The sequence below is a fragment of the Pagrus pagrus genome (assembly GCF_965226575.1).
Source record: "Pagrus pagrus genome assembly, chromosome: 5".
Taxonomy (NCBI): Eukaryota; Metazoa; Chordata; class Actinopteri; order Spariformes; family Sparidae; genus Pagrus; species Pagrus pagrus.
Window position 1 is genome coordinate 3,885,564 of NC_140189.1, and position 27,985 is coordinate 3,913,548.

The 27,985-nt window shown below is 42.0% G+C and overlaps 1 protein-coding gene across 3 annotated transcripts in view; it reads right to left on the reverse strand.

Annotated features, from left to right (window-relative positions):
* LOC311257950 (complexin-1-like) overlaps positions 1-27,328 on the reverse strand; it is a 64,579-nt gene extending 37,251 nt beyond the window's left edge. Inside the window, exons 1-2 of one of the 3 annotated variants that reach the window (XM_084353941.1) lie at positions 26,906-27,328; positions 25,844-25,962 (exon numbers count right to left, since the gene is read on the reverse strand). In XM_084353941.1, the coding sequence (XP_084210067.1) occupies positions 25,844-25,874 (31 nt within the window). In that variant the 5' untranslated portion in view covers positions 25,875-25,962; positions 26,906-27,328. Of the gene's footprint in view, positions 1-25,843; positions 25,963-26,204; positions 26,341-26,736; positions 26,831-26,905 lie in introns of those variants that run through there. The other 2 variants (XM_084353943.1, XM_084353942.1) reach the window with 2 other exon arrangements.
* Between the last annotated feature and the right edge of the window lie 657 nt (positions 27,329-27,985).

A 27,985-nucleotide genomic window follows, 5' to 3' on the forward strand; every position in this document is an offset into this window, starting at 1 on the left:
TATTAGGTTGTACAGAACTGGGAAACACTGAATACTAAGATGAGTCCGAGACCTACTCCAACACCTTCCCTCAACTTTCTCTTCCCTTTAATTTATTCTAGCAGGTCCTGTATCTCAGAAACATGACATTTCTCCACTCATGTCAACACTCTGCCTAATTCCAAAGTCTGTTTGATGAAGTGGTTTGATTTTTCCAGTCTTGTAGAGGTGTTTACAAAAGTGTCGGGTTATGTTAAATTTGCACCTTAATGTCATTTTGGATGGTCGTCAGTGATTCATTAAATGAGCGATATGAGCAGACTAATTTCACGCCTCTCTCCTCCGCTGCCAGTGACACATTTAACCGTCCCCGAAATCGAGGCCATCCAATTCACATCTGCAAACTAATTAGAGCTCCATTGTGTCAGCTGGCATCTTTTCCATGTCTGTTTTTGTTTTTTCCCAGGGTTGCTCTCTTTTCAGTGGCTTGGCATCTTACAGAAGACATATTTGCTCAGTTCCATAAACTGGCCTTCAGTTATCGAGTTTCCACTTTTGTTTATTTGTTTGTAGCTGCTCACACAACATTTACTTGTTCACTGTTTAGAGAAAATGCTATTAGAAAAGACCCAATTCTTCAGACTTTGGAGGCATGCAAGCTGGCTCACATATCAAAACGTATAAGTAGGACCCCTTTCCTTTGCAATAAAGCAATTTGTTGAATTATTTTCATGGGGATTAAAATAGCACAGGAGAAAAGCCCCCTTGAAGCACTAGAGATATGGAGTCAGAGTCAGTTAAAGGTATATCTAACCTGTGACCCCCCGAGCTGGTAATAATGGTTCGACCTGGTTTCTCGGATGCCCGCTGCTGCTGCTCTTTAGGTGGAACACTCGCGCAAGCTTCATAAAGCTTTTTAGCAGTCAGCAGAAGTTCACACTCCTACACACGGCAGCCTGGCAGCCTTTTCTCAACACCCACATCTCCCGAGCCTGCGTACCTTCACAAAGGTTCACACAGTGAGCAGAGTAACCGATGCAGCTTTGAGACCTTCAGCTTCAGTGCCGAGCTCCCCTATTCATGTTTGATGGGGAAGAAAAGCAGCCCGTGTTTCAAAGACCCATAGAGAGAGGTCAAATAGCTATGATCTATAGCAAGTTCCTTTTTAAATTGCATGTTGTACGAAAACCTTTTCTGCTGTCACACTAGTCAGCCTTTAAAGTATTGATCTGGAGCACCTCTGCTATAAATTGGAATTCTTTCACAGAGCTCAGTGTCAGTGCCTTGACCTATGTGCAATGTACTTGTTTCTTCTCTCTTTTTTATGGCTAAAATAATCTGATTCTGTTTTTGTGTACCAGTTTTATTAAATGTTGGAAATATAAAATATAAAAAAATAACAACGTACTGTCCATTTGACAGGAGTGATTCAGATTTGTTGTTAAGAAGATTTCACTGTAAAATCTGATACTGCAGATTTTAATAAATAAAATGTTGTACACATTGTTGGGTTTAAGTATAATATAGATGCAGAATAAGTAAAGGAGTTGGTGGTCCAAATACAAATCTCACTCTCTCCGAAGAAATAACTTTACAAAAGGTAAATGCTGCAGGCGAGCTGTGTGTGTTTGGGTGTGTGGGTGTTTCACCACACACTAGCGATGTATAAAAGCCCAGACTGGAGCCCACTGCGGACAGCACATTCAGCCTTTGAAAGCTTAGAATCAGTGTCAGGATAGAGTCAGTGAGTCGATTCCCTGGTGTCATCACCTGAGCTCAGGAGTTTGCAGGGAGAATCGTGCCGTGACTCAGCGCTGGAGGGATATGCACCAAAGTCTCCAGCTACAGAAAATCTCTAAACAATAACAAAAAAAATGTCCTGAGGGATTCCACCCTAAACTGCACTTCAGCCCCTACTGAGAGCATAAAAATCTGTGAAGAATGATGGCTGTAAAGTGATCTTAATCAATGGTATTACCCCCTTAGGCGAAAACAGGAGGGATATAGAAAATACATATCTTCTCTGATTTTCTGCCTGATATCTGTTTCAAATCATATGACAGGACACCTCAATCAAAGATCAGGTTAACAGCTTAATCACTGTGCTAAATAAATGCACAAGGTATATTAAACTGTAGGTAGTCATGGCAACTGTAATACCCACACATGCTACATTACCACCAACTCTCATGGGTAAAGAAATCGACATAGACATGGGTATTAATGCCAAAAACAAACAGATATTTGAATAAAGATTTCAAGTCAGCCCACCTTTTCTCCTGTGGTCGACCACAGAAGATGAAATGAATGGACTAAACGGCAGAAATACAGCAACAAAAATTGGTATGTGTCGTTTCCTTCACATATCAGGACATATCTACTGTATGACAGTCTTTCGGATACAGATATTTGGGTTGAGTTTTATTTACAAATAGTAAAGTGGTTGAGATCTCCTCCTGTGAAACCCTCATACTTATATATTTGTTTACCTAAAAAGATTCTCTTGCGTTACTGTGTCAATCCAGGTATTATCACTATGCCATTTACTGTTTATCTGACAGAGACAGAAAAGCACAGATACATGCAATATGTTCACAACTTCACGCTATCATTCAAGTCAAGTCATCAGATAAAAAAGAAAAGTGCCTTGTTACCTTGCCACGAGCATAGCTTTATAGGCTAACATTAGCAACCCGTGATCCTACTGTAACACTGATATTAAAGGAGGGGTACCAAGTGCAGCAACTTCACTGCTGGACTAGTAAAATTTTGGACGTCATATGCAATCAAAGTGTGATAATGTAACATTTGAATGCATCGAAATTCAGGACCGTCATGCACAAGTCAGCAATGATAATCTAACGTTATCTAGCTCATTAGATGGCTACCGAGATATCAGCAAACTAGCAGCAATTGTTTTGTGCTTGTTGTAAAGAAAAAAACCACAATACACTGAAACGACAGAGACTTCTGGTAAGCCTGGTTTAAATTGTGCCTCTGGAAAACTTCCATTTGGAGAGCCATGTAGCTCTAACACTCCACCCTACCCCTCAGTCCCAACAACGATCAGGACACCCTGTACAAAGGTGTACTGAGATTGGGCCAAAATCTGGAACCACTTTGCAGGTATCAGGAATGCACCACAGGTAATAGGAAACTCAAAAATGTGGCACTTTTAGCCTCAGTTTAAAAGTGGGTTCCTCTGTGTGTTTACCTGTGAGTGTTTACCTTCCTGGCACATCTCCTGCCTTCATTTCCGCCTCCTCTCTGGTCATTTCATGTCCTTCTCCTGCTGCTCTGTTCAGAGCAGTGCAGGAGGAATTTCCCTGAGACTGATGGTGGATGACGTAGCCCCAATCTTATCACTAGAGTTAGGCTAGTATTGCCCTCTACCCCCCACCTGAACCACCCTCCCCTCGTCCACATGTCCCTCTCCCCTGGAAGTTCACCACTTCCATGCCAAATAATACCACAAGCTATTAATCCACAGAACCTCACTATATCATGAGCGTGAACATTTTCTGCATGGCTTGGCCCAGTGGGAGTCAAACCACAGAAACCTTGGCAGCTCTTGGGACTAAGGACTGTTGAGGACACTCGGCATATGAAAACCAGCAGGTCATGAAGCTTGGCCTGTACAGACTGCAAAAAGGGAACACTTATAGTGACCCATGTGGAGAAACATATAGAAACTAACTACCTGTAACACAGGATTATAACTTGGAAGAGCAACAAAGGCCTGAATGCAGCAGTGATTAATTAACGCATTAATTGATTTGTGAATTCAGCACAAAATTCACACCTTTTTTTCAATAGACTGAAGACAAATATTGCAGAAGTTATCAACTCCGTCTTAAAGCTATGGTCTACGATTTGAAAGATTTATCATTATTATTAACATCATTCAGATGGTGGTTATGACCCAATAGTACCACCTACACAATGTGAAGAGTAAAAGGAACCAAATAAATCCATTCTCTGTAGCGCCTGTAAAACTGAAAAGAAATTGACCAATAGGAACCATCCGACCCGGATGGCTCCTATTGGATCGATTTTCCGATCCAATCCTCGCTCACTCTCCTGCTCCTGCTCACGTCTGGTCCCGACCCACTTCCGCATTTGAAACTACAAGCGGACAAGAGGTTTGTTTTGCCCTGAGCAGTTCAGCTGCCTCTGCTCGCCCCACTGACAAAGAGTCAAAGAAAGAAAGTCTGTCACTGAAAAGACACAAAGCGGAGATGTGAAACAAAGAGGGCTCAAACCCGAATAAACACCGGGTCAACATTTGAACGGTGGCGAAAGGTCCGTGAAGATATAGACCCGATGCTGATACAGCGGAGTTTCTGTTTAGCAGGTAATCGTTCGTCTTTATTGTGGATGTTGTGACACAGATAACTTTCATGCTGATGCTGCTTATGACTGTGAAAGCTGCCGTTAGTTTGTTTCTGTGTTATTAGACGGTGTCTGTCTCTGCAGTATTGTCAACACTTGTTTATTTGTTCGACGGAGACGTTAGCCTCTATGCTAGCATTGTAAGCTAACAACAAGCTAACATTGCTATCATGTTTAAACCAAATCAGCCTATTTATTTGCTCGTGGCAGCTAAATGAAGCAACAAGTAAGATGAATGAATGGATGAATGAAACCCAAACGCGAAGCGGAGGGGTTTCGGATTCATTTCCGGATTTTTATTTTATTTGTCCGGATTTATTTCTCCATAACAACCTCTCGCCCGGGCACTGCTCAACTGTTTTGCTAACCCTCCTCCCGGTCTTGTCCGTTTGTTTTCAACGAAGCCGGGCACGTTTGTGTCGCGGTCTGGTGCTACTCAGACAGCAGCTGGGACACACACAGCTGGTCCGAGGCTCATGAAGGTTTATTTTTCAGCCACAATGTGGAAGCGATCGTTGTGATGAAAGCTGACGGCAGCATCTGTTAGTCTCGTGGCCCTCAATAACTTTTAGAAGTGGCTAACTTAGCTGTTGTAGCTGATTACGTAGCTGTAACGTAACGTAGCTGTAGCATGCTAATGACGTTACGCTAGCTTGGCTGTGGAGCTTAGCTGTGGACATTGTAATGACTTACAAGATTTACGTGAGTTTCAACGTGCATTGTAATAACTTTATCTGTGAATCCGACATCGTTACTCTGCATTCAAAGCTGGGCTGTATTTGGTTTCTGCCGTCTTGTTGCTCTTGCTGCTTGTTGCGGGAGGGGGTGTGTCGCGGGGCTCCGAGGGGAGAGCGATACGAGCTCGGAGGGGAGGGGTTAAGGAGCACAGAGGGGAGGGGTGTGTGTGGGGGGGGATGCTTTTTTCAAACCTTTCTCAGATCGTAGACCAGAGCTTTAAGGATCCAGAGTCCTGCTGAGTTTGTTCTTGCCAACTAATCAGGCTGATTGACATCTGGGAGGCCAGGCGAATGCTGTTTACACCAATTATCTGGTTCGACTGAAACCAGCAGCTGTCTTATCTGTAGTTTAAGAGGATATTTATCAATGAAGGCAGAGGTAAATGTTGATAATGATGAAGTGGAAGGATCTTGCATTTCGTCATGGTTTGAGAAAAGTCTCCAAACTTAAACATGCATGAGCAGCAGTCTCTACAAAAGTACAACTGATAGATTTAGGGACACATTGTATGCTTTGGTGCAATTTCAAGCTGGTTCCAGCAGACTCAAGAAAACCCCCACACATCATAACAGTAGTACATTGTAATTTGGAAATGATGAGCAATTATGGTAGTCCTCATACCTAAACAGTCCTCATACCTAAACAGGTTTATTGCCAATAACTCAGAAGATGACATATATGACATTTACACAGCACCGGTGATGTAGAGGACCTTTGTCATCACATGGTAAATGTTGTGAAATGGTTGTTGTTTGGTAAGGTTTAGACACACAAACCATTTGGTTAGGTTTGAGAAAAGATTATGGTTTGAGTTAACGGAAGTATGATACTTGTGTAAAAGCTATGTTACATACATAATGTAACTTACTTAAGTTACATCATGTATGTAACATAACTTGTAAGTTTGACTTTGGATTTCAGAAGACCTTTGGGCTTTTTGGTTTCTCCTGGACGAAAGTCTTGGTGTGTTGAACCATCCATCCACTTCCACCTCCTCCAATTCCAGACTGTGTTGCTCTTTTTACAACCTAACCTGACTTCCTCCTGTGCTCCTTCTGGTGAGGGTGGGTTGTTTGAAGAATAACGTAGCACCAAACTACAAACTGCAGCATCGCTCTCACACAAGCAAACGTTTGCTTGACTTAAGGTTGATGTGACCTTACCTCATTCAAATACATATATATAGATATGCATTCTCAATAAGGTGAAAGAGATAGTGTATCTAATCTTGTGTCCCTGTGTTAATTGTTCAGATGTCACTGAGTACTGGCCAAAAAACAGAAATACTCTCTATATGTTCTTTTTTTTTTTCTTCCGGTAAAATGTTTCAATTTATTTGATGTTTCATCTTGAGATTGGTGGCAAATGCATAAAAAAATGTTTTTAGTTGATGTCACTGTTGAAATAATATGATATGAATGTTGGAATAAGCAATGTCATAACAGCTCTGGTTTCAATTAACAAAACCTTCAGACCTAGAACCCTTGGTGTAACCTTCAGTGGGATCTCAATGCCTCCAGACCCTCCCTACCTTTCTATCTCACAACAAACCACAAACACCTCAGGATGAAAACATGTGTGCAGGATGACGATACACACTCACACCTGCAGACAATAGAAGCGTTCTGATTAATGATCCAGCAGACCACACGGAGCAACACAGTTTAATGGACCTACAGCAGCTCTGCCGGCAGTCGACGTAATTGATGAGCCTTTTTGTTTGTTTTTCATGAGAGTGTGTATTTGTGTGTGTGTGTGTGTGTGTGCGTGTGTTTGTGTGTGTGCCTATGTCTGCATGTGTGTGTGAGTACACAGAGCAACTGAATGGGAAACACTCTTAATCCTCTAAGTGTTTGTTGATGACAGCATAATTCAAGCGGAGGGGCGGATGATCATTTTATGCCAAGGTGACATATTGAAGAGGGCGGCCATTTTGGATGCCGGTCAGGAAGGTGCAGTGAAGGTCAGCTGTTGCTTTTTGCCCTTGCCAGGAAATTACACATTGTTCTCATTGGGCCGAGCAGCCCAGCATGTTCAATCAGAGAGCCAAGTAGAAAATTAGTTGTTATCTAAGGAGGGAAGACGTCACAAAGAGTTATTTTGGGCGAAAGTGGTTCCTTAAATAAATTAAAATCACTTTTGTAAGAAATCATAATGGAGAAAGACTTTCAGTGCCCCATGGCTCAGAATGTGGCTCAGATACACATTGTTGTGAGGGTTAATAATATCAAAAATATACTTGTGTAGTCCAAATTAAATTATTAGTACAACCATTAAATACCAGTAAACAATATTGATTTTCATGCTTCTGAACATATTTTACCGGGCCATTAAACCAGAGTAGCTGCTTATAGCTACAGTAGCTTGGCTGTAGGGGAGCATAGTAGGGCATTTAAAGCCATTTTCCACACATAAGATGACACAAATTCTATCTTAAGAGATTCAAGTGTTTGTTGAAGGTTGAAGATATTTAAAATTAAAATTTACGGTGGAGAAAAATTCTACTAGAGCTAGCAGCTCCCTCCACTTTTACGACTCCATTACAGATTGCTAACGAGCTAACCTGCCCTCTGTAGTTAGCTGGCTCCACCCACTCACCCAGTCAGATCAGAGCATCAGCCTTAAAAACTGTTTATGAACCTAAACAATCCAACTTTCTAATTGCTTGTCACTTTATAAAGAGAAACCTGCTGAGAAGCCTTTTAGTAACTTTCACACGAGTGGCTGAGCTGATTAACTGCTGTATGTTGTGTTGACTATGTTTCATTAATACGTGGCCCTGAAGTTACCTCTGTTTTCTATCCGCCCAACTCTCCTGACCCAAACTAAACGGTGTTGTTTGATGTTAAATCATCATAAATGGACAGTGGAGGTCGGCACAGTGATGTTGCATAATGTAGGTGCAAATATACAGGCCAAACAGATGAGTCATTTCCTCACAACACACAGTCACTGCAGCGGTAGAGAGGGAGCCCATCTGTGGTGTGCATGTGTGCGACTAATGTGCTACTCTGTGTGTGTGTGTGTGTGTGTTCATGTTTGACTCTGTCTGTTAACATGTACATGTGTATCTGTTCTTTTTCATCTGGCAGCATGTGTTGTCAGATTTGCCTGTGCTATGTACATGTATTTGTCTCTGCATCTTGCACATATCTTTATCTATGTTTATGTTTATACAGAGTTTTCGGTGGACAGGCATATGTTGGCAAGTGTATGTTTCATCATTATGAACAGAGCAATAAGTTGATATTTGCTGCCTGTTTGCACAGACTGCCCCCAGTACATCTGCAGGGGTTGTTGAGGTTTTTGAGCAACAACGGTGACTCAGTCGTTTCTTGGCCATGTGCTCAAAAACTCGCTTCATGTCCCAACTTGTGTGGGAGAAAACAAACTCTGCAGTTTTCTCCCGCTCCTGCAGTGGTCATTGATAACTTCACGCCCCTTCGTGTGTCACAGCAGCAGGCAGCGTCTCTCTGCATCAGGATCCTCCCGGCAGCTCAGCAGGCCACAACACATCACTGATTCCTCCTGCCCTGAGCTTAGACAGCCCTGCCACTGCCAATATGTGTGTGTGTGTCTGTGTGCGTGTGTGTGTATGTGTTTGCACGTCAAGTGTACAGCAGCTGACCCCTGCAGAAAGCTCTGGATGCAGCTGGGTTGACTGACCTGCTGGCCTGGCCAGTTCTTCTGGCTGTGTGATGGTGCAAATGCATCCTGAAGACATACTGATTCAAACTATCACACTGGAAAAATGACAGAGTTAAGTACACTGCACAGCTTTAAGTGTGAAATTTTGAATAAGTGTTGACCAATGAGATCTCAGTAAAACATTTAAAAGCTTCCATATTGTAGAAAGTGTAATTTCATGTCTTTTTCGACTATAAAGCAGGTCTAGGTGCATGAAGACTGTGAAAGTATCAAAACGCTGAATTCATGGAGTATTCCACGGAGCAGGTAATCAGAAACTGTGCCTTTAAACGAGCCATCAGGACTTCTGTAAGGTTGTGATGTCACAGAAAAAAAGTCACAGCCCTCAGCCACGCCCCCAGCAGACATGCACTAAAACTGAGCATTCAGACAGAGGGTGAACAGAGGTGTTGCAGCAATAGACAGCATTAGAAAGATCATATTTTTTTTAACATTGAAGTAAAAGTACGAACCTGAAAATGAGCACAATACTGGACCTTTAACAGAAAACAAACCCTACAGTAGAAGGCACTGATGTTGGTCTTATTTGTCTGAGACAGTGACTCATCATACCTGCATGAAACCTTGGAGGTCCATCAGCTGTTCCTGTACATTAGTTGCTCCTACACTGTGCTCTACAAGTCACACGGCATATGGAAGACCTTTCAAGTTTGTTTTTTCTTTTAACTTTTAATGGCTTGTACAGATGGCTGAAAGAGGGAACCTCAGAAAGATACTTGGGAATTAACTCATAAAGAAGCAATAAACATATGATTTTAATGAAAAAGTTTTGCTTACAATTTCAGCCTGTTTGACATTGTCCTCCTGGCCAACATTCAAACTGCTTATTATTATTATTATTATTATTATTATTGTTGTTATTATTATTACAGAGATTAAAAAAGAGCCAAAAAACCTCTTTATCAGTGTAGTTACCACATCTCTGTTGCAAGAGTTTGAAGAATACTTGTAACTTGACTTACAAGACTGTAAGTCTGTAGTCTGTACAAAAAACAGATGGCCACCTATCATCTGTATCTACCATATTTTATGTTATTAATAACAAAAGTGCCAGTTAATATAAGTTTCTCTTCTTTCTGCTCCTGTTTTGTTCATTAAATATGTGAAAGTATGGTGGGTAAAAGTGTGTGATTTGTCTTTTACAGTTGTTTTTAGAAATTATACACTGAAATGAGCATGATAAATCAAAGATGAATGAATGAATAACTCTATTTTTTCAAAACAAAACCTGGGATTATAATCAGCTGAATCGCAGCAATTAAACTGGTGAATCATAGTTTTGGTGTTCAAAATAAAAAATAAAATAAGACCCATAGGGCTGGATCTACTAAAGGTTTGCGTGTATTAAAACGTGTGCAAACTCCTTGCACACACAAAAAATTGTACAAACTGATTTACTAACAGTGCGCAAAAAGGGTTGCGTCTGTCAAAGGTGCAAAATAGCACGTCTACATCCAGTTAGTACGTTTGCAGCAATGAATATGCAATATGGGGCGTTTACACGCAATTGTGCGTGTTGTGGGTGGAGAAAATGTAAATATATTAATTTAGCACACGCAAAGTGATTTATCAAACCTGAAAGCAATTTTGCTCATAGAAACTGCGTCTATATTTACCACGTCTCAAAGGGAGGTGCAAACGGTTTGTATGCGTAATTGCGCACACACGTCTGCTGTTATTGTTGCAAGAAGGAGACGCCAAAACAATGGAAGCCTGTTTTATTTGCAGTCCTTTTATTATACGCCATTTTTTCTTTTGTTCTTCTACTGATGTCTTGGTATCTCCTTCTCACTTCATCCACTGTTCGCCTGTTTTTTCCAACAGCATTAACTTTTTCACCGATTTTCTCCCACACTTCGTTCCTTTGCGCGACCGTCAGATTCCTTTGCTGCAGCTCATTGAAATGTGTATTTGCTTCCTCTACCAACACTTCTAATTCCAAAGGGTCCAATTTCACTTTGCGCTTTCGCTCTCTCAAACTCGCCATGCTGAAAACCATGAAACACGCTAAACCCTCATTTAAATAGGCGTGTCTCCAACACGTTTGCACCTGTTGTCATTTACGCAATCACTCTTAGTAAATCGCCCGCAAACCGCGGTTCAACCCCTCAAATTTCTAGATTGCGCACGCAGATTAGTACAAGCAATTTGGGATCTTAGTAGATCCGGCCCAGAGTGTTTTAAAAAAAGAAAATATTTCTAGTCTCAGAATAATCCCAATGAACGATTTTCAAGAGCAATCCTACTCCTCCACTTAATCCCACCCACCCACCACCCAGCTGGCTGGATGTGACTGGAAGGATGCCAGCTTGTGTTCTTATAGACTCTTGGCATTGATCTCACAAATGTATGGGCTGTCAGTGTGCTGCCAACAAACATGTGGGATGCAAAGCAGTTTATGGTCCAAGATATTTGAGTTTTAAAGGGCTCCTGCCTCATTTTAACATGAAAAACAGCAAAAATCATCAAATACACACAACTGAGGAGAACGTTCAAGGTCACATAGTTAACTGTACTTACAGATGTATAGATGGTGTTGAAATTACAAACGTAACATCATAGCTGGATTTTATATTACATTTCAAAATGGCTATTTAGAGAGCCATGAAAACTTGTATCATAAAAGAATAACAGCTGGGAGAGCACTGAGTCAACTGCAATTTTCAGTGAGAAAAGCCAAATGAGAGCAGCAACATTCCTGCAGAATAATGATGACACACTGAACACTGAATGCATGTACAGCCACACACATACACACACACACACACACACACATATACGAACACAATCGAGAGGGTGCTCCATAGCGCTAATGTGTGCTATCCAGTCATCCCTCTCACCACAGCGTATAGTTAAGTGTCATGCAGCCTCGGTGTACGCTATTAACTGCTTTCTAGGTCAAAGCGTGAATCAGTAATAAGCATCAGTGGCGCTCATGCAGCACCGTGTCTCTCAGCTACCCGCCAGTGCAGGTAGAGTGTTTTGATTCCCTGAACTCCCCACCAAGATCAGAACAGAAAAGAAAAAAAAATCCATTTGGAGACGTAATTAGCATCGAGAAGCAAACAAACTGTTTGTGTGTTTAAGTTCAGAGAGGCTCATTTGTCTGCAAGGGTGACTGAGCAAGATTTCCATGTGGTTTCAGTGTGTGTCTGTAACTGTGCATGTGTGTGTTTATTTGTTATGCCGATGGCAGTCTGGTAGCGGTTACGAGAGATCACTCACCAGTTCACCAAGGTGAAAGCCGTTATCCGCATAATTAGGTATCAGGAAAATAAGAAGGCCACAAAATAACAAAATCAAACAGAAACTCTGTTATCGAGGCATTAGTTCTGACCATGATGAACACAAAATGGAATTAGGATCACTACATCGGCTGATATGACTGTGATTAAATGAATGCAAGTGATCTTTTTCATTAGTGGTTCTCAACCCACTAGCTTATTAGTCAAAAAGTTCATTAATAATAAAAAGTGATTCTGCCTTTTAGCATGAATGGCTATTCAGATGTATTACTATGACATCAGTACATTTAGCTGGCTACAAAATTAAAGGAATTGTGAAAAGTTAGAAAATCACACAGAATTATTATCTGACGCAATTTTACAACGTGTTTAGGTTTTAGCTTTTTGTTTTGATATTAGCCTATGGCCCGTACAGTTAAATCTCAACCACTTCTCTGACAGCAGCAGGCAAATGTTTCCCAGTGAAACAGCAGACCCTCCTCCCAAAATTAGGCTATATAGGTTGTGTGTGCTTATTACGACTCATACTATGTTTATTGTTAGGGGAGACCTCTAGTGGTGGTAGTAAATATGACGGACACAAATGAGGAAATCAGATGGCTTAGCATCAGAACTCCCTTTCCCTCCTATTTTAAACCAAAATTTAGGGTTGACTTAATTTAACGTAAGGTAAGGTAACATAACGTAACGTAGCGTAACGTAACGTAACATAATGTTACGGCATGAGTATGTGTTGTGAAAAAGCTTTGATAAATTTGTAGTCCAAGTGACAGAGTCACAACCAGCTAGATAATCAACTGTGGTGTAATAAGCTGCCTAAGAGCCAGATATTTCCCATAGCAGTCGGTGAAGACCAAAACAGAGTTCAAAGAAGGGCGAATATTTGACCTATTTTCATTATAATTGCTACAAACGTATCTCCAAATGATACTTAATGTTACTCCATACAAGAAGTGTGTGTGTGTGTGTGTGTGTGTGTGTGTGTGTGTGTCTTTAGGCAATGTTTGTTGACATACAGACTGTAATTTTTCGGTCACAATACGTCAATGTTGTGTTTACAGCTTGTTTACGCTGCCCCCAAGTGGCCAGAAACATCAATTCTTCAAGCAAGGATAGGTTTCATTGATATCTGCCCTCAAAAATAGCCTGAGCATACAGACATGTAGCCTTCGAAGCAGGTGCTCCATCACATTTCAGGTGCCATGGTTATTGACATTCCTCATACAGAAAGAATAAAGTCTGTGTTTAGGTTGGCCTCCCTGTGCAGCAGTTCACAGTTGCATAATCAGCCATGGATCAACAAAACGCAGTGATTACTTAGTCTGACAGAGTGACTTTATCTGAGGACATACTTTAAATTTAACATAGTCTGATCCTATAAATTCATATTAAGGTGTAGCTGTTATGAGTGAGGATAATGTGACACTATACTGTAACCTAAAGAGACCTCATGAACTAAACATCCCAAATTTAATGTTGTATAAAGAGTTGATATTTTGGCTTTTAATGTGTCCCGTACACGTGTGCATTCAGCTATTTAAGAAGGCCTTTCAGCTCACTCCTCTGTCCTTGTAACTATTTCCTCATGGAGATTATGTCAGAGACTTTTCATGTTGAAAATAAAAGCACTTGATTGACAGCCACGTCAGCCACATGGGGATTCCCTCTGCTGTCGTTGGGCTGGCCTCCCCCGGCAGGCTGTTGCGGGGCAGAAAACCCCCACAGATTGGAGAATGTCAATCAATTGCCATTATTATATAAAGGAGAGATAAAGCTCAGCATTGCACGAAGACTGTGCTGAAGTCTGAATGTCAAATGTTAGAGACTTGGCTTTTCTATTTTAAGCATTTTTCAAGATAGATTTTTCAACTTGTATGTATTTTTATTCCTTCCAGTAACCATTTAAAGATGACAACTATTTAGTTCATATTTCTATTCATTCTTTCACTGGATGTTGCTGTATGACCATTATTTTTAAATTTACACACAAATCTGCCCTTTTATTACCAGATTTCAAATGGGCCTTCATCTTGACCTAGTTTAAACTCTGTTGGCAAACAGGAGTGAAATTCTGTGATTGTACTGTTTATATTGTATTAATATGCTGTATACAACTGTGAGGATGACTCACATGGACGCTCCAAAAGAGCATGTGTGTCCCAAACAGCCTGAACTGACCAGGGTTAAAAGAAAATACTTTCCCTTTTTAATTGCTGAAAAAAGTCCTGACTCTCGCAGCCTCGGGGGGCTGCATAAGTTGCCAAACTAGATCTTTTGGACGTGGCTGCTTCTGAAAGCAGTGGTCTGTAATTTAAGTTTCAGAAAATCCCTGCAGGTTGGGTCGCTGTCAGTTCACTTTGATTATAGTACACAGTGTGACACTGAGACCTTCAGGGTGAGTTGCTGGACCATGATGACAAATACAAACATCAATACATCAATCATCTAGAGACTGACACTTTTTTTTTTTAAATTGGCCCCTTCAGCAGGTGGAGGACTGGTGTTTGTGGAGAAAAACAGTCTGTATTCATGGGCTCTTTTTGCTTTTTGATGGTGTTTATGAAAATTTTATAAAAGCATAATTTTAGGGCCAGATTTCACAAACATGTAGTTAGTCTGCAAAGAGAGCATCTGGTATAAAAACATAGCTCTGTTTGATTTTGATTTTGTTTTGATAAAGTGCAGAAAATGAAATGTAGATGAAAAAATCCACTGTGCAGACAGGAGTCACACGAGTGTGATGGATATATTGGCTGACCTATATTATCTTCCTATGAATGCTTATTATATATCAACCCAATCACCTGGCAATGCAAAGCACACATATGTTGAAACTTTGTTTCTCTATAGTTCAATTCACATTTCATGTTGTGAAAAGACTGTGCTCAACATCTGGTTAGGTTCTGGCACAAATGGACACATGGATACTTATTTGTCTCTCTAATCCAGTGCAGAGATAATGGAAGTGGAAGATAGACACGACTTAAGACAAACAAGTTGAATACTTACTTGAATATCTCCAATCTGAATAAGCTGAATAAATTACAAATTGAATCTGTTTTCCAGCAGAAAAAGTGTTTATTTCCCCTGAAGATTCAGCATTAATCTCTGCCTTCTTAAGTAATATAAAAACTCCTCACTTTCACAAACACTTACACAGAAGGGTTTAAAACTTGCTCTTGTACTTTAATTCAACACATCAATAAACTTTAAAAAGTTGAATGTGCTTGGCATTAGTTGAACTCATTCTTAAATAAACGTTAAGTTTAATGTCCTTTTCAGAGGTGTTATCCTTTTTGAACTTCAGCTAATATATTTCAACCCGACGACAGTATAATATTATTAACTTAACGACTACATCACCACTGACTGACCTATTATAAAATGGGATATGTATTTGGCTGACTGCTGTTCACTGATTTACTTTGATATTCAAACATATTGAGAGTCTGGCACTGAACAGATTTCATGTTTACATGTTGTTGATATAAAAAAAATTAAAATGAAACAAAATTAAATATTTCAGTCATGAAGATTAAAAGTCTCATAAATAATCAAAGTCAAACATTTAAATGCAGCGGGAGCCAAGTTTGGTTATTTTTTCCAAGCTAAGGCTCTGCACACATACTGACAAAAACCTACTGTGCTGTGCAGCAGAGGTGTCTTAAGAGGGCAGATATCATTACTGCACATCAATTTATTAGGATAACACTGCCTCCCTTCTTGGCTCATTTCTCTGAATTGGGTTAAAATAGGTTTGATATCCACCATGAAACATTATTCTTACATGCCAAGTCAGCTGAAAGCCAGTTAAGTGTGAAGAAACTCATTTGAATTGCTCACAGTGCCGGCCCACCCATGCGCAAAGGTTTTATATGAAATCCAGCAGGAAGCATGTGTTATATGGAAATGACATGTCATGTTATCTCAGCTTGCGGTTAACTCTAGTGAGGTGTGCCACGTATGTGCATTTTGCAAAGATTGTGGAAAAAATTAAGCAATATTTGAAAACGCCAGCGATTCTGTGGCTGGAGGGCGTTAATAACATGTTGTAATATTATAGTCACACTGATGGCACTGCCCCTGCATAAAAATCCCATTCTAGCTTCATGCATGGCCATGTTCCCACTCTTTAAATCAAAGCTTAACATAAAAAGAATCATGATTAGGTTTTTGCAATCAACTCCCTTCTAGCTGTACAAAGGCCGTGTGCATGAATCTGTCCCACAGCTCTTTGAAAGACAGCAGGAGAACAGAGGCCATGCCTGTAGTGCTTAAAGACACCATCCGTATCAGCCTCATTAGCTGAGTGGACAGAGCAAGATGGATAAAATGGAGAGAGGAAGAGAGGAAAAAGAGATAGGGATGAGCAAAGAGGGTCAACATGCAAAAGAGGGCATGAAAACGCCAGTGATGTACATACATGTAGCAGATTATAACATCCAGATCAGTGCTAAGTCCAGTTTGAAAAAACAAAAGAAATCCAGACACCGTACAAAAAATTACAAACGGGTCGCTTTTCTTGTCTTTGAACAAGTAAACAAATAACAGCCCATATACCTGGGGGGCTTGGCAAGGTCACACATGAGTTATATATCTTCATATAGCCATATATCCTCCAGGGTTGTTCAACTAATCCTAATTAATCCTTCAGGATAATTATGTTTTATCTCCTATGCGACCGCACAACCACAGCACAGGGAATTGGCTCGTACAGAATACTGCGTATTACATTTTCACAGTTACACTATCAATATTAGTCATGCCACTCGACACACAATTAATGCATGTTTCCATCACTGGAGGGACTGAAGGACCACATTTGCACATATACACGACCTATTACAACCACATTAGTCTCCTCCAGTATATGCACTGTGTGTGTATGTCTGACTAAATGTCCATCATGTAGTGAACAGCGTGTCAACTTTTCAGGCGCTAATAAGCTGTCTTGTTTCTATTTGAACACCAGATTTGAGTTTATCGAAAGAGTTTTTAAAATGTGTGAAAAGTGTTGTAATGTTCAGGATTGTCGTTCTTGCTACCAGGATTTTATAGAGCAACAGTAATGTGTAAAGGCTGTGTCTATTGTAATCCTATTACAGTATGTTGATAACACCAGTACTAATGTATTACTACAGTGAATTGTGAGCTTTTTGGTTACTTAACGGTGAAAAAGACAACATTTAGACTCCCAACATGCGTTTCCAAGTGGTACTACTGTTGTGGCAAAAACAATTGGATTGTTCTCTGTTGTCCCACAACACAGTATTCACTGCATTTGTTTCCAGATTCCCTTGAAGAAACAACCAACACAAATTTGGAAATAAGAGAGAATAAAGACCCAATCGCCAGAATAAATGTTAGCTAAGTATCTTTCTGCAAAACCAACACAAGTTAGACTAGACTAGTTTCTCTATGTTGCAACTTTATGTTTCTTGAGGTTATATTTTCTATTTCTCTCTTGTCACAATGCTGTCCTTATGACTTTGGACTGGAAAACATCATGGTTTGGCTAAAAATATCTGTTTTGGTCACCACGAACTCGGGTGGGAATGGTCCGAGGTCCCCTTAAAAGCACCCGGTTTTGTCGCCACACACACAGTTGGAGATCACCCGACTTCCCATGAAATATATATGGTTTTGTTAGCCAAACATACAGTGGTGTCATGCTTATGAATGTTAAAAATATCCAGTAGTAGCGTAGGTATTTGAAGAGTGTAAACCTCCAGCTACTTTTGACACTATTTATCCCTTCACAAGAATTGATTTCCTGACCCAACAAACACCAAAAACATGTAAAATTCAAGCTCCTGCTCTGTTATTCCACTGTAATGGCAGTATTATCCAACGTCCAGATCAATTCAAAGGTCAAATCAGTCCATTCTGTGTGTTCTTAAAGAGCAGCTGTGGCCTCAAGGTTAGAGAAATGTCCTGTAACTGATCCCCAGTTCAGTTATTCACTTCAGTTCACCACAGCTGAGGTGCCCTCGAGCAAAACAATCTACCTTCATTCAGCTGAAAGGAATTTGTGCTCAATAAACCTATTCAGACAAAATACAGGTTATAACCACATGTCCTTGACAGATGCAGTAATTGTGTTTGCCTGTAAGGGAACAGAATTTTCGCTGCACCTCCATAGGCAGCGATAGGGCTGAAAATATTTGGTTTTAATTAGAAATAACATTAAAGATTCTTGAATTAATCATCACCACCACTCCCTAAAATGAGACAGTGCAGCTTTAACACTGCTGCTTTGCGCAGAAAATGGAGCCATACGATGTAAGTCACGAAGCAGAATTCAAATGTGAAGTTGATTGACAGCCGAGTGACTTTGGTTTTGTCTTGGTCCCTGAACTCCCCGCCTCGGTGTGTGTGTCTGTCAATGCATCCTGCCCAAATGCTCTGCAGCATATCCGCCGTTATTAGACTGTGTTATCTTCTGTTGACACACACTGAAGTTTGTCTTCCCCCAGAATGTTTACGTGTTTGTCCAGCAGATGTGTGTAAAAGGCTCGACTCTGTCTGCGCTGCCAGGTTCCTCCAGAGCTCCCCGACGCTCCCCTGCTGTGTTTTTCATCCGAGCGGGAGGTCTGTCACATCCCACTGATTACAACTTCCTGTGTATGTGTGTGTGAGTGTGTGTGTGTGTGGGCTTGGCTTTGTTTATCAGTATGTCAGTCAGTTTGAATTTGGTGTTTGTGTCCGGATGCTGTGTATCAGTTTTCACGTGTGTGTGTGTGTGTGTGTGTTGATTTTGTGTTTTTCTGTTCGTTTGTGTCAGCATCATTTCCACTTTCCGTCTTACTTCTTGGACACACACACAGGCACACACACACACACAGACACACACACTTACACTTTATCATCTAATGCCAGCTAAAGCCGACTACTAAGGTCCACCCCAGTCTCTCTTGTCACGTTGCCTCTCTCTCTCTCTCTCTCTCTCTCTCTCTCTCTCTCTCGCCACACACAAGTAAACACTGAATCACACACACACACTCAAACACACACACACACACACACACACACACACACACACATACACACCAACACACACGCCCCAGTTCCCCCTGTGGCTGTCTGATTGAGGTTTCCTCGCCTCGCCCTTTTAGATTTACTGTAATCGACAAAGGAGGGAGGAAGGAAAGAGAAGGAAGGGAATTTAAAATTGAAGGATGGAGGAGCGACGAGGGGGTAGGGGGAGTGATGGAGTGATAGTAGAGAGGGTTGGGGAGCTGTGCAGGGAGGGAGGGAGCTGATGAGGAGCTGGGAGAGGTGGTGAAGGAGGGTGGAATAAAGGTATGAGGCATCACGACTGGGAAGACGAGGATTAGACGAGGGTTAGAAGGAAAAAAGGAGTCGAGAAAGACTGATGAACAGAGGAGGGAATAGAAGAAGCGGAGCAAACAGTAGAAGGAGAGAATCTCAGAGGGCGCAGAGGACAGAAAACATCTCCCATTAAACGGAGATTACAGCTCCTGCCGGTCCTGAGTGCAGCGCGACTTTACAACCTCTGCCGTCAGCCGCTGATGATATAACACCCACTTTTAAAGATCAATTTGTCACTTTTCATCTCCTCCTACACCTCATTCTCCTCCTCCTCTTCCACTGAGGCTGAGGGCAGAGATGCCAGAGGAGGAGGAGGAGGAGGAGGAGGAGGAGGAAGGAGGAAGAAGGAGCAGGAGTTGCAGCTCCATCGAGGGGAAGAGGTGAGAAGGCTGACTTCTATTTACGAGCACTTTCGATGATGTCATACACAATAAATCCTCCCCTCCCCCCGTGCATGGTTTCCTGGTCTTGCAATAAAACAAACACACACACACACACACACACACACACACACACACACAAGCAGACCAAATCAATTCCTCATTTGTCCCCACTTTACTCCCTCATGTCACTGATAGGTGCTGGCCAGTGGTGCTAAAGCTGTGGTTCAGGGGCTCCGGCAGTCCGTAAAGTGTTTCTGTGGCGGTCCAAACTAAAAAGAGGAAAGGCTCCATTTTACTTTGATTTTATTGTGCAAGGACCAGACAGGTAGTTTTTGCAGATTTCACACCTCTAGCTGCAAGTAACTGTTTTCCATCTCATAAAACTGACTCAATGATTGGGGATAATTCCATTGAGGAGTGACTTTAGTGGTATTGTATCGACATTTTGATCATATCTCACATCGCTGCTTGGCTATTGTTGGGCCTGTCTGTGAGCGTCTGTCCCTAGTTTTTGTGGTGTGCACCACTGGCACTGGTACCTGTCGGCCCCTGTTGGCGGCTGGTGATGGGTAGAATTATTTCTTCTTACATGGACACAGAATGTACCAGCTAGTTGGCAGTCGGCTGTAGCCTTTGTGATGTGTTCGAGGCCAGCTTTTTGGCTGAGACACACAACGTAGGGTAACGCATCACTTAGCCAAAGGGTATGATGTCCTGGTCACAGAAAGAGTCCAGCATAGTTTATCACCAAATAGGTGTGGCTAGAAGCTTGGTGAGGGAGTGACATCTCATAGGTCTATTGTTGAACCACATTAGCAAGAATACTGCTAACACACTAGTCGGCGGGTACATGTAAGTGCTAGTCAGTCACTCCAAGCTACTTGGCTTGCCAACTGTCAGGTATCAACCTAGTTAAAACTAGCTCAGCTGCTAACAAGAAAGATTTGTTGATGATCACATCTGGATGTGGTCACATTTGGTCCGTTGTACTTGTAGCCATACCCAGCTGCTTTTGAAAACACTTGTTGTTACTACTACAGGCAGGTCCAAAGAATATAATTTGCTTGTGTGCACTTCCACTTGAATCCACATGATTAGAAGTTAACCAGCCAAAACATTCAAAACAACCAGCATGGTCGTTTCTTATATCCTGGTACAGACTGTTAGCACTCTCCCCAGATGAGCCTTCATCTTCTTCTGGGCCCTGACGTGAAAAACGTTGGGGACTTCTTATCTATGACGTGCATTTCAAAGGCTCAAAGGGTCATGGGTGACAGAGACGAGAACCTCCTCGGTGTCAAGTGAGACGACCTTGCTCCTCACTGTACAGAACAGACAGAATACAAATCACAGCCTAGATGGGAGCAGATGGAGTGTGAGTTTCTCCTCAGAGCGCACAGAGAGAGAGAGAGACGTGAGATAATAGCCCACAGCTAATCCACTGCGTACTGAAAACTCATTACTGCTTAAGAAGAAATCTGGAAAAAAAAGAAAATTGCTCCCCAAGACGGAAAGAAATACGCTGCTTAAGGTGAAGACCTTGGCACAGTCTGCCTGGTTGTCCTCATGTGTGAAATTTCTTTTATGCACAGTTCAGCAGACTTGACTCGTTGTCTTTATTGACGAGGTGCTTTGTATGCTGCTCCCCAGGACTACAGCTAACACACTCACCAGCAGTGAACCACACACACACACACACACACACACACACACACACACGTCTGACTATATGATGAACACACAGCTCCTGTACCTGATACAGAGACGAGCAGCCTTAAGGACACATACCTGTGTTATAGCTGCTTGATAACAATGTCATATACCTTTTTCCTGACTACTTTTTTTCTAACACATATTAACAGCTGCACGATTTCATAGTTTCTGGTAACTATTGGTTTCCATTCATTTCTGTATGATATAAAAGTCTATGAGCAGAATCTTGAAACCAGCATTGCCAGATGTACCATAATTATCTTTTTGTACGATAGTTTTGTTCACTGTACGATGTACAATCATTAAAGGAATGATCACGATAGCAAAACATGGATCCTAGGTCTCATGTGACCTCTTTACAGCCAATCATGCTTGGTTTAGGGCTATGATGATGAACTGTGTGTCGTTCTCACACTGCTGCTCAACACTCATTTTAAAGTGACTTGGAGGTGGAGCTTGAACTTTTTCACTAAGGTATGCTGTGTTCAGTGGTACTGTAGGTAATTTAACTGCACCAGTTAGCCAGTTATTTATGCTGCTCAAAACTTTTATTGTCGCTTTGTCACAGTGTAAATTAGGTCTGCATACGGTTTTGGCCTCCTGAAAGAGAAGTCTGCACTACATTACAACAATGATCATCACAGACCTGATGGCTAACACCACTCAAGAACGTTTTTAAGTCAGCTAACTGAGTAGTTTGTTTTGAATATTGGTTGGTTGCAATGTAGGTGTACATGCTTTGTAGTAAATGTGTTAACACATGCAAAATGACTGTTATGGTCCGTTTTAAAATTTATTTCATTACCATTTCACATCATATTCTACTGTAAATATCTTAAAAATCCCTTTGAATTCTTATACGATATTATCAATTTTACGGCTAACTGCAAACCTCTGACCTCGGCTTCCAGAGGTCATTAACTTTTAATTTAATAACAAATACAGATCAAATTCCTGAGAGTATGAGTGTAATCTATGGATGGAGTTTCATTCATATGAATCTAGATCTGTCCTAGAGAAGTGTGCAATCATTTCTAAAATAATAGTCTGTAAATATCCATGTCCAAATGTTTTTTATGTTTTTGAATTGTTCAGAACACCCTCAGTGGATGAAGACAGAAGAGGAGTAATCAGCTCTGTCTTGTCCTGTGAGAAAATAAACATTGTAAACAGGAAGTAAGCAAAAACACTGCAGCAGCACTGTGGCATCACTGAAATAATGAGAAACACCTGCCCAACTGACAACGTGACGAGCTCAGTCAGCATCATCCAAAAATATCACCATCGAATACGTTTACAACAGGGGTGAGTTTACACCAGAAGTCTCATACTGGACAGCACTTTTAATGACGCAAATGAATGAGATGAGGTGGTTTCATGTCTGTTTCTGAACACAAAGACACCGCAGAGAGAAGCTGGAGCTTCACATTCAGCAGCTGTCTAATGAAGTGGATCCTGTTCTTCCTCATCCTTTAACATCTCTACCCGCTGCACTGAACGGATTTACTGTGACATACCCTCAGATCTGCCATCACCTCCAGAGGAAGCACTGCCGACTGCACATGCACGCTACATTAAGTCATGTAATGGAGAACAGGTAGTTGAGAAGTGTGTGTGTATATGTGTGTAGCTTGGCACAATGACATTAAACTCCTCCCATCGGTTTCCACACTATTGTTTTCTACTCAACGATCAGATAAGTCTGAGGGAAATGATCAGTGTTTGGTGCTACACTTACAGTTCTACACGGAAATGTCTACTTTGACCTGTTCAAATAGCCTGTTGTCACATTAGGACTTTAGTTTTAGCTTGTTGTATTAGTGTTTGTGCTATGCAATGACATTAAACTAAATATGAATCCTAAATCTTATTGATTTGGAGAATTTTTTTGTGCACTGAACCAAACTGGAAACTGAGCATAAGTGACGAAAAGCAATTTGGCAAGCCCCATTCAAATCAAAAGAATACAATTACCTGAAGATCTCATGAATTCTCAAAATTCTCTTTTACATCTGGCTATCAGGTTGTACATGCACGACACTAAGAGTTTCTCCACAACTTCCATGACACACTTTCACCTCCACATGGCACCGAAGCTCTGCTAGTAGTAGTATTTAGCGAGTTACTGACCAAGGGACGATTGTTTGGAATATGGTTAACCATACAGATCACTCGGGGACTGGTGGGTTACGCCTTTGGAATGGTTTAAGAAGTTTCTATGGATGTTTCTATGGACGTAATCTTTCAAGATTTGATACTCAAATGGTCAGAAAAATCCCTGTCATGGTTAAAAGAAGCCGATGATGACTATTGATAAGAGATGTTCACCTCTGTCTCTAGTGTCAGAGTTACATCATCCCATGTCTCCAATAATGCAACAGCTGCTACATCCTATTTTGTGCCAAGTTGTCATACAGGATTTATGTGAAACATTGGCATTAAAGGCCCTGGAAACACATTTTCTCAATGAGCTCCTACGTAAACAAGGTTTTCTACAGAAGTAGGAACAGTTTGGATTATCTCACTCAAGAAATTTCTGTTAGTGCTAGTTTTGACTGTGCTGTCCTCCCTAGCTTGCGACTGGTGGGGCTCATTTGGAAAAACCTTAAGTCACAGACATTTGTGTATAAATCAGGAGTCTGCAGCATTTGAATCAAAATGTAATGACGGGTGGTTGGGTTTTTTCTTCTGTGGCCAGCTGCCAATCAAATCTGATCAAACCACACCCAGCAGTCCTAATGATTGATCTTTGACTTCACCAAACTTGAACTTTGATTGGGACTCCAGTTTATAGGGGCATCAAAGGTCTACTGTAATTTAGGAGGATGTATCAGCAGAAATGGAATATAATGTGCATTTATGTTTTTCATTAGTGTATTATCATCTAAAACTGAGAATTGTTGTGTTTTTGTTACCTTACAATGAGCCTTTCATATCTACAGAGGGAGCAGGTCCTCTTCCCATGGATGTAATGGGATCTTCCTTATCTTAACATCCATAGAGCGTGCAAACTAAATACTTCCGCCGGTCGAGCAGCTAACTTCTGGTTTAGCCCTCTGCTGAGTTGCATGGGAATAAAACAATGTATCAAAAATGTATCCACTGTCTCACAGCTGCTTCTGTAAAAATGGGAGCTTATGGGGAAAAGTCTTTTGGGGCCGGTGAACATCATGTGACGTTGTAATTACACGTTTTGGCCACTATGTCAAACTGACTTCAAAGCCTGGTGCTGTTCCGGGGGTCTTTCCCCCATCGCCATGTTCCTATAGGCAATAACAGACAAACCAAACACTGACTCTAGAGAGGGCCTTTGATATTTTAAGTGGCCATCATAGGCGAGAGTGAGACAAGGGGTGTTCAGTTGGTTGCAATCTGTAATCTCACCAGTAGATGCCACTAAATCCTACACGCTGAACCTTTTAAGTGAGTTATATCGTTTTCCTTTGACCCTGAGGAGCACAAAAAACATACGAAACAGAAATGATGAAATGGGTATAAGGTTTAAAATAGTAAATTACTTGAACAAGAAGTTTTCAGGGGCTTTAATGCTCACAGATACTCTATATTTGTTGAGGATCACATAGGGATTTCAGTGCAGATGCGTCAGAGTCTGATCATCTCCTGCGGACACCAGCAGCAGCCGACCTGGGATGGATTCCCACTCTGCAAACATTGACTCAGAGAGCCCACAACAGACAGATCACCAAGCTGCGTCTCTGCTGTGTGAAAACCATTTAGGTCCTTTCACCTTCCACTGCACCATCTGCATATTCACACATGATAACCACTTCATATTCCTTCAAAAATCCATTACTCTGTTATGATAATCTCATGTCCAGGGAGTCGTAGCAGCACAAGCAATTAGAAAACCATGCACATCACATGCCTGCATGCTGGAATGAAATCATTGAAGATTAGATTCTTCCTTGATTATCTTTTTTTCCCCTTCAGGAGGAAAATGTGTGCTCAGCATGTCGAGATAAGAGTCCGGTCAAGAGGCACCTCCACGGCCTGATTAATGTAAGACAGAGCCGTGGTGGAGACCTCTTTAAACACCTCTTTGTGACCAGGTGGCACTCACTGGAACATGAAATGCCCCTTTGGCCATAATAACGGCTCAGTCAACGTTACAAATCAGCAGCCTGTTACAGTAAGCTGTGTGTTCAGTGTGCCCCAGGGGCCAAACTGCGCCAGCACCGAAACGCATTCAGGAAAAAAGGAATGAAAGATGAATTGACCGCCTCCACCGCAGCTGCCTCACACTGAACAATGATGTGTGACTTCAGTGAATATCACAAAGTCAGACACAAGTTTGGAGAACAATAAAAGAAACACAAAACAGATTCATCTTACCTCCCAACGCTTGTTTCATAACGAAATTCATGATGATGGCTTGTAATTCCCTGCCTTCCTTATCCAAGCGATGTTACATTCAATAGTGACGGAAAAGTAGAAGTCCTGTGTTGCCAGATCTGGAAGAGAAAATGACAGAAAAAACGGTGTTTTTCTTTCAATAATCTTAAACTTAATCATCAGCAGAAGCAAAAACATCATTACTCCTGCCAATAAGTGGGATGATGAGGTCACTATAAACTCAGGAAAAATACTACAAACACGCTCCTTATTAAAAATGTATCACACATATGAAATAATAATTCATGAAATTTTTATATTTAGCTTCAATTACAGGTTGCACGTGCCAACAGTCACGTACAGGCTTATAGAAACAGTGTTTTTGTGTCCGGCACGTTTTTCTCCAATGCGCCAATTGAAGGACGCCAAGGTCAATGGTTCACACACACAACCTGGGAACCAGAACACCGTCACACATCTCACATCCACGGAGCAAAATCAGCAGCTACGGCTCCTCATTCCCTCACAAATGTGGCGCTTATTTTAAAGAATCCCTGTCAGGCTGTGACTGACGGGAGGAGGCGTCACGACCACCAGTAATAACCTCTATCCGCCCGCAGCAAGGCGACTTTTGAGAAAGTGCACGGTGCGAGTCCCTCAGCCGGGCAGGACGGGTCTGCTGTCGTGCATGTGTGGACCCCGGACTAAACCAGTGCTGTGCATTTTTCCTGATCATGTGGTAAAACTTTCCATCCTCCATTGGAGGGTCTTTGGAAACAGCCATCCCACTCCGGCATCAAAAACACGTACAGTGCGTTAATGAGGCAACAATGCGGGGCTGATGCGTGCGTATTTGCGGTGAACGTGCAGCCAGTGTGTTCAAGAAAATCGACCTGGTTGTGAGGTTTGCGTGCAAAGCCACGGACACGGTGGAAACGCAGGGACACGCATGCACTTCCTCGTCTGATCGGAGGGCTGCTTTCAGCACCGCCGCGGCTGGACAGCTCCCCGAACCAAACCGTGGAATCGCGCCGAAGCAGCCGCATCAAAGCATCGATTTACCTCCGTCCGGCGACTGACTGGTGTCCTCCTCACACACTCACACAGCGAGCAGAGCAGGGATCAGAGAGCAGAGCTTCAGCTGAAGCCAGAACCAAGTTATCCTGCAGCAGGCAGCAGCAGCACGGGCTAATCTAACTGCTCGTCCCTCGCATCTCCGGCTCCCGGGGCTGGAAAAAAAAGGACGTCCTTGGTGCCTCCTCCTGCCTGCCGCTTCGTCTTCCTGCACACACACACACACACACACACACACACTCTCCCTCACACACACACTCACACACTCTCTCTCACACACACACACACACACACACTCACACACGTAGAGAGAAGGAGGAGGAGTAGAGGGGGGTGTTGGTGGTGGTGCGAAGCTGTTGCCGTTTACACCGTGATGGGAAGGAGCGCCTGAATCACATGGAGGGATGGAGGGAGAAACGTCCCGCTAACGTCCTCCTGACCGAGGGAGAGATCAATTATTCAGCCTGACGCTGGCTGGCTGCTCCGTCCTACAGCCCGCCCCCCTCCTCTGTAGCGGGGACAGGGATTCACTTAAAACGGTAGTGCAGAATATAACGGGAGTGGGTGAATGATGTTGTCTTTGTTTGCCTCTTATTTAACGTGACACACATTTTGTTTGTGATGTTCCTCTGTGGTTCCTCTCATATATTTCCTCCACCACACAGTTCTTTATTTTATTTGACTTGTTCCTTTATAGTGTCCCTCTCCACATCAGGACAGGTCGGTTGTGTGCACAGACTCAAGAGACACCTCCTCCTCCTGCCCAGGTCCATTTTTTGCCCAGAGTCAGGTTCCCCCCCTGATGTGAGCTGCAGGCCACAACCTGAAGCATGGAAGTGTCCTGTCAAGGTTGAGGCTGCCTCTGAGCCTGCCATGGGGGCTAACACCACATGCAGACACTTCCAGCTGCAACACACATTTTTAACCCTTGCATAACTTTCACTAGGATTTCATAATAACCACCCTGTTTTGTTTAAAGCGCTAATAGACAACTTTTCAACCGTCGCCCCTCCTAGTGTTTCCCTGTGGTATTACTGTTGGCACCGCTGAGGCCGCATTAGCAACATG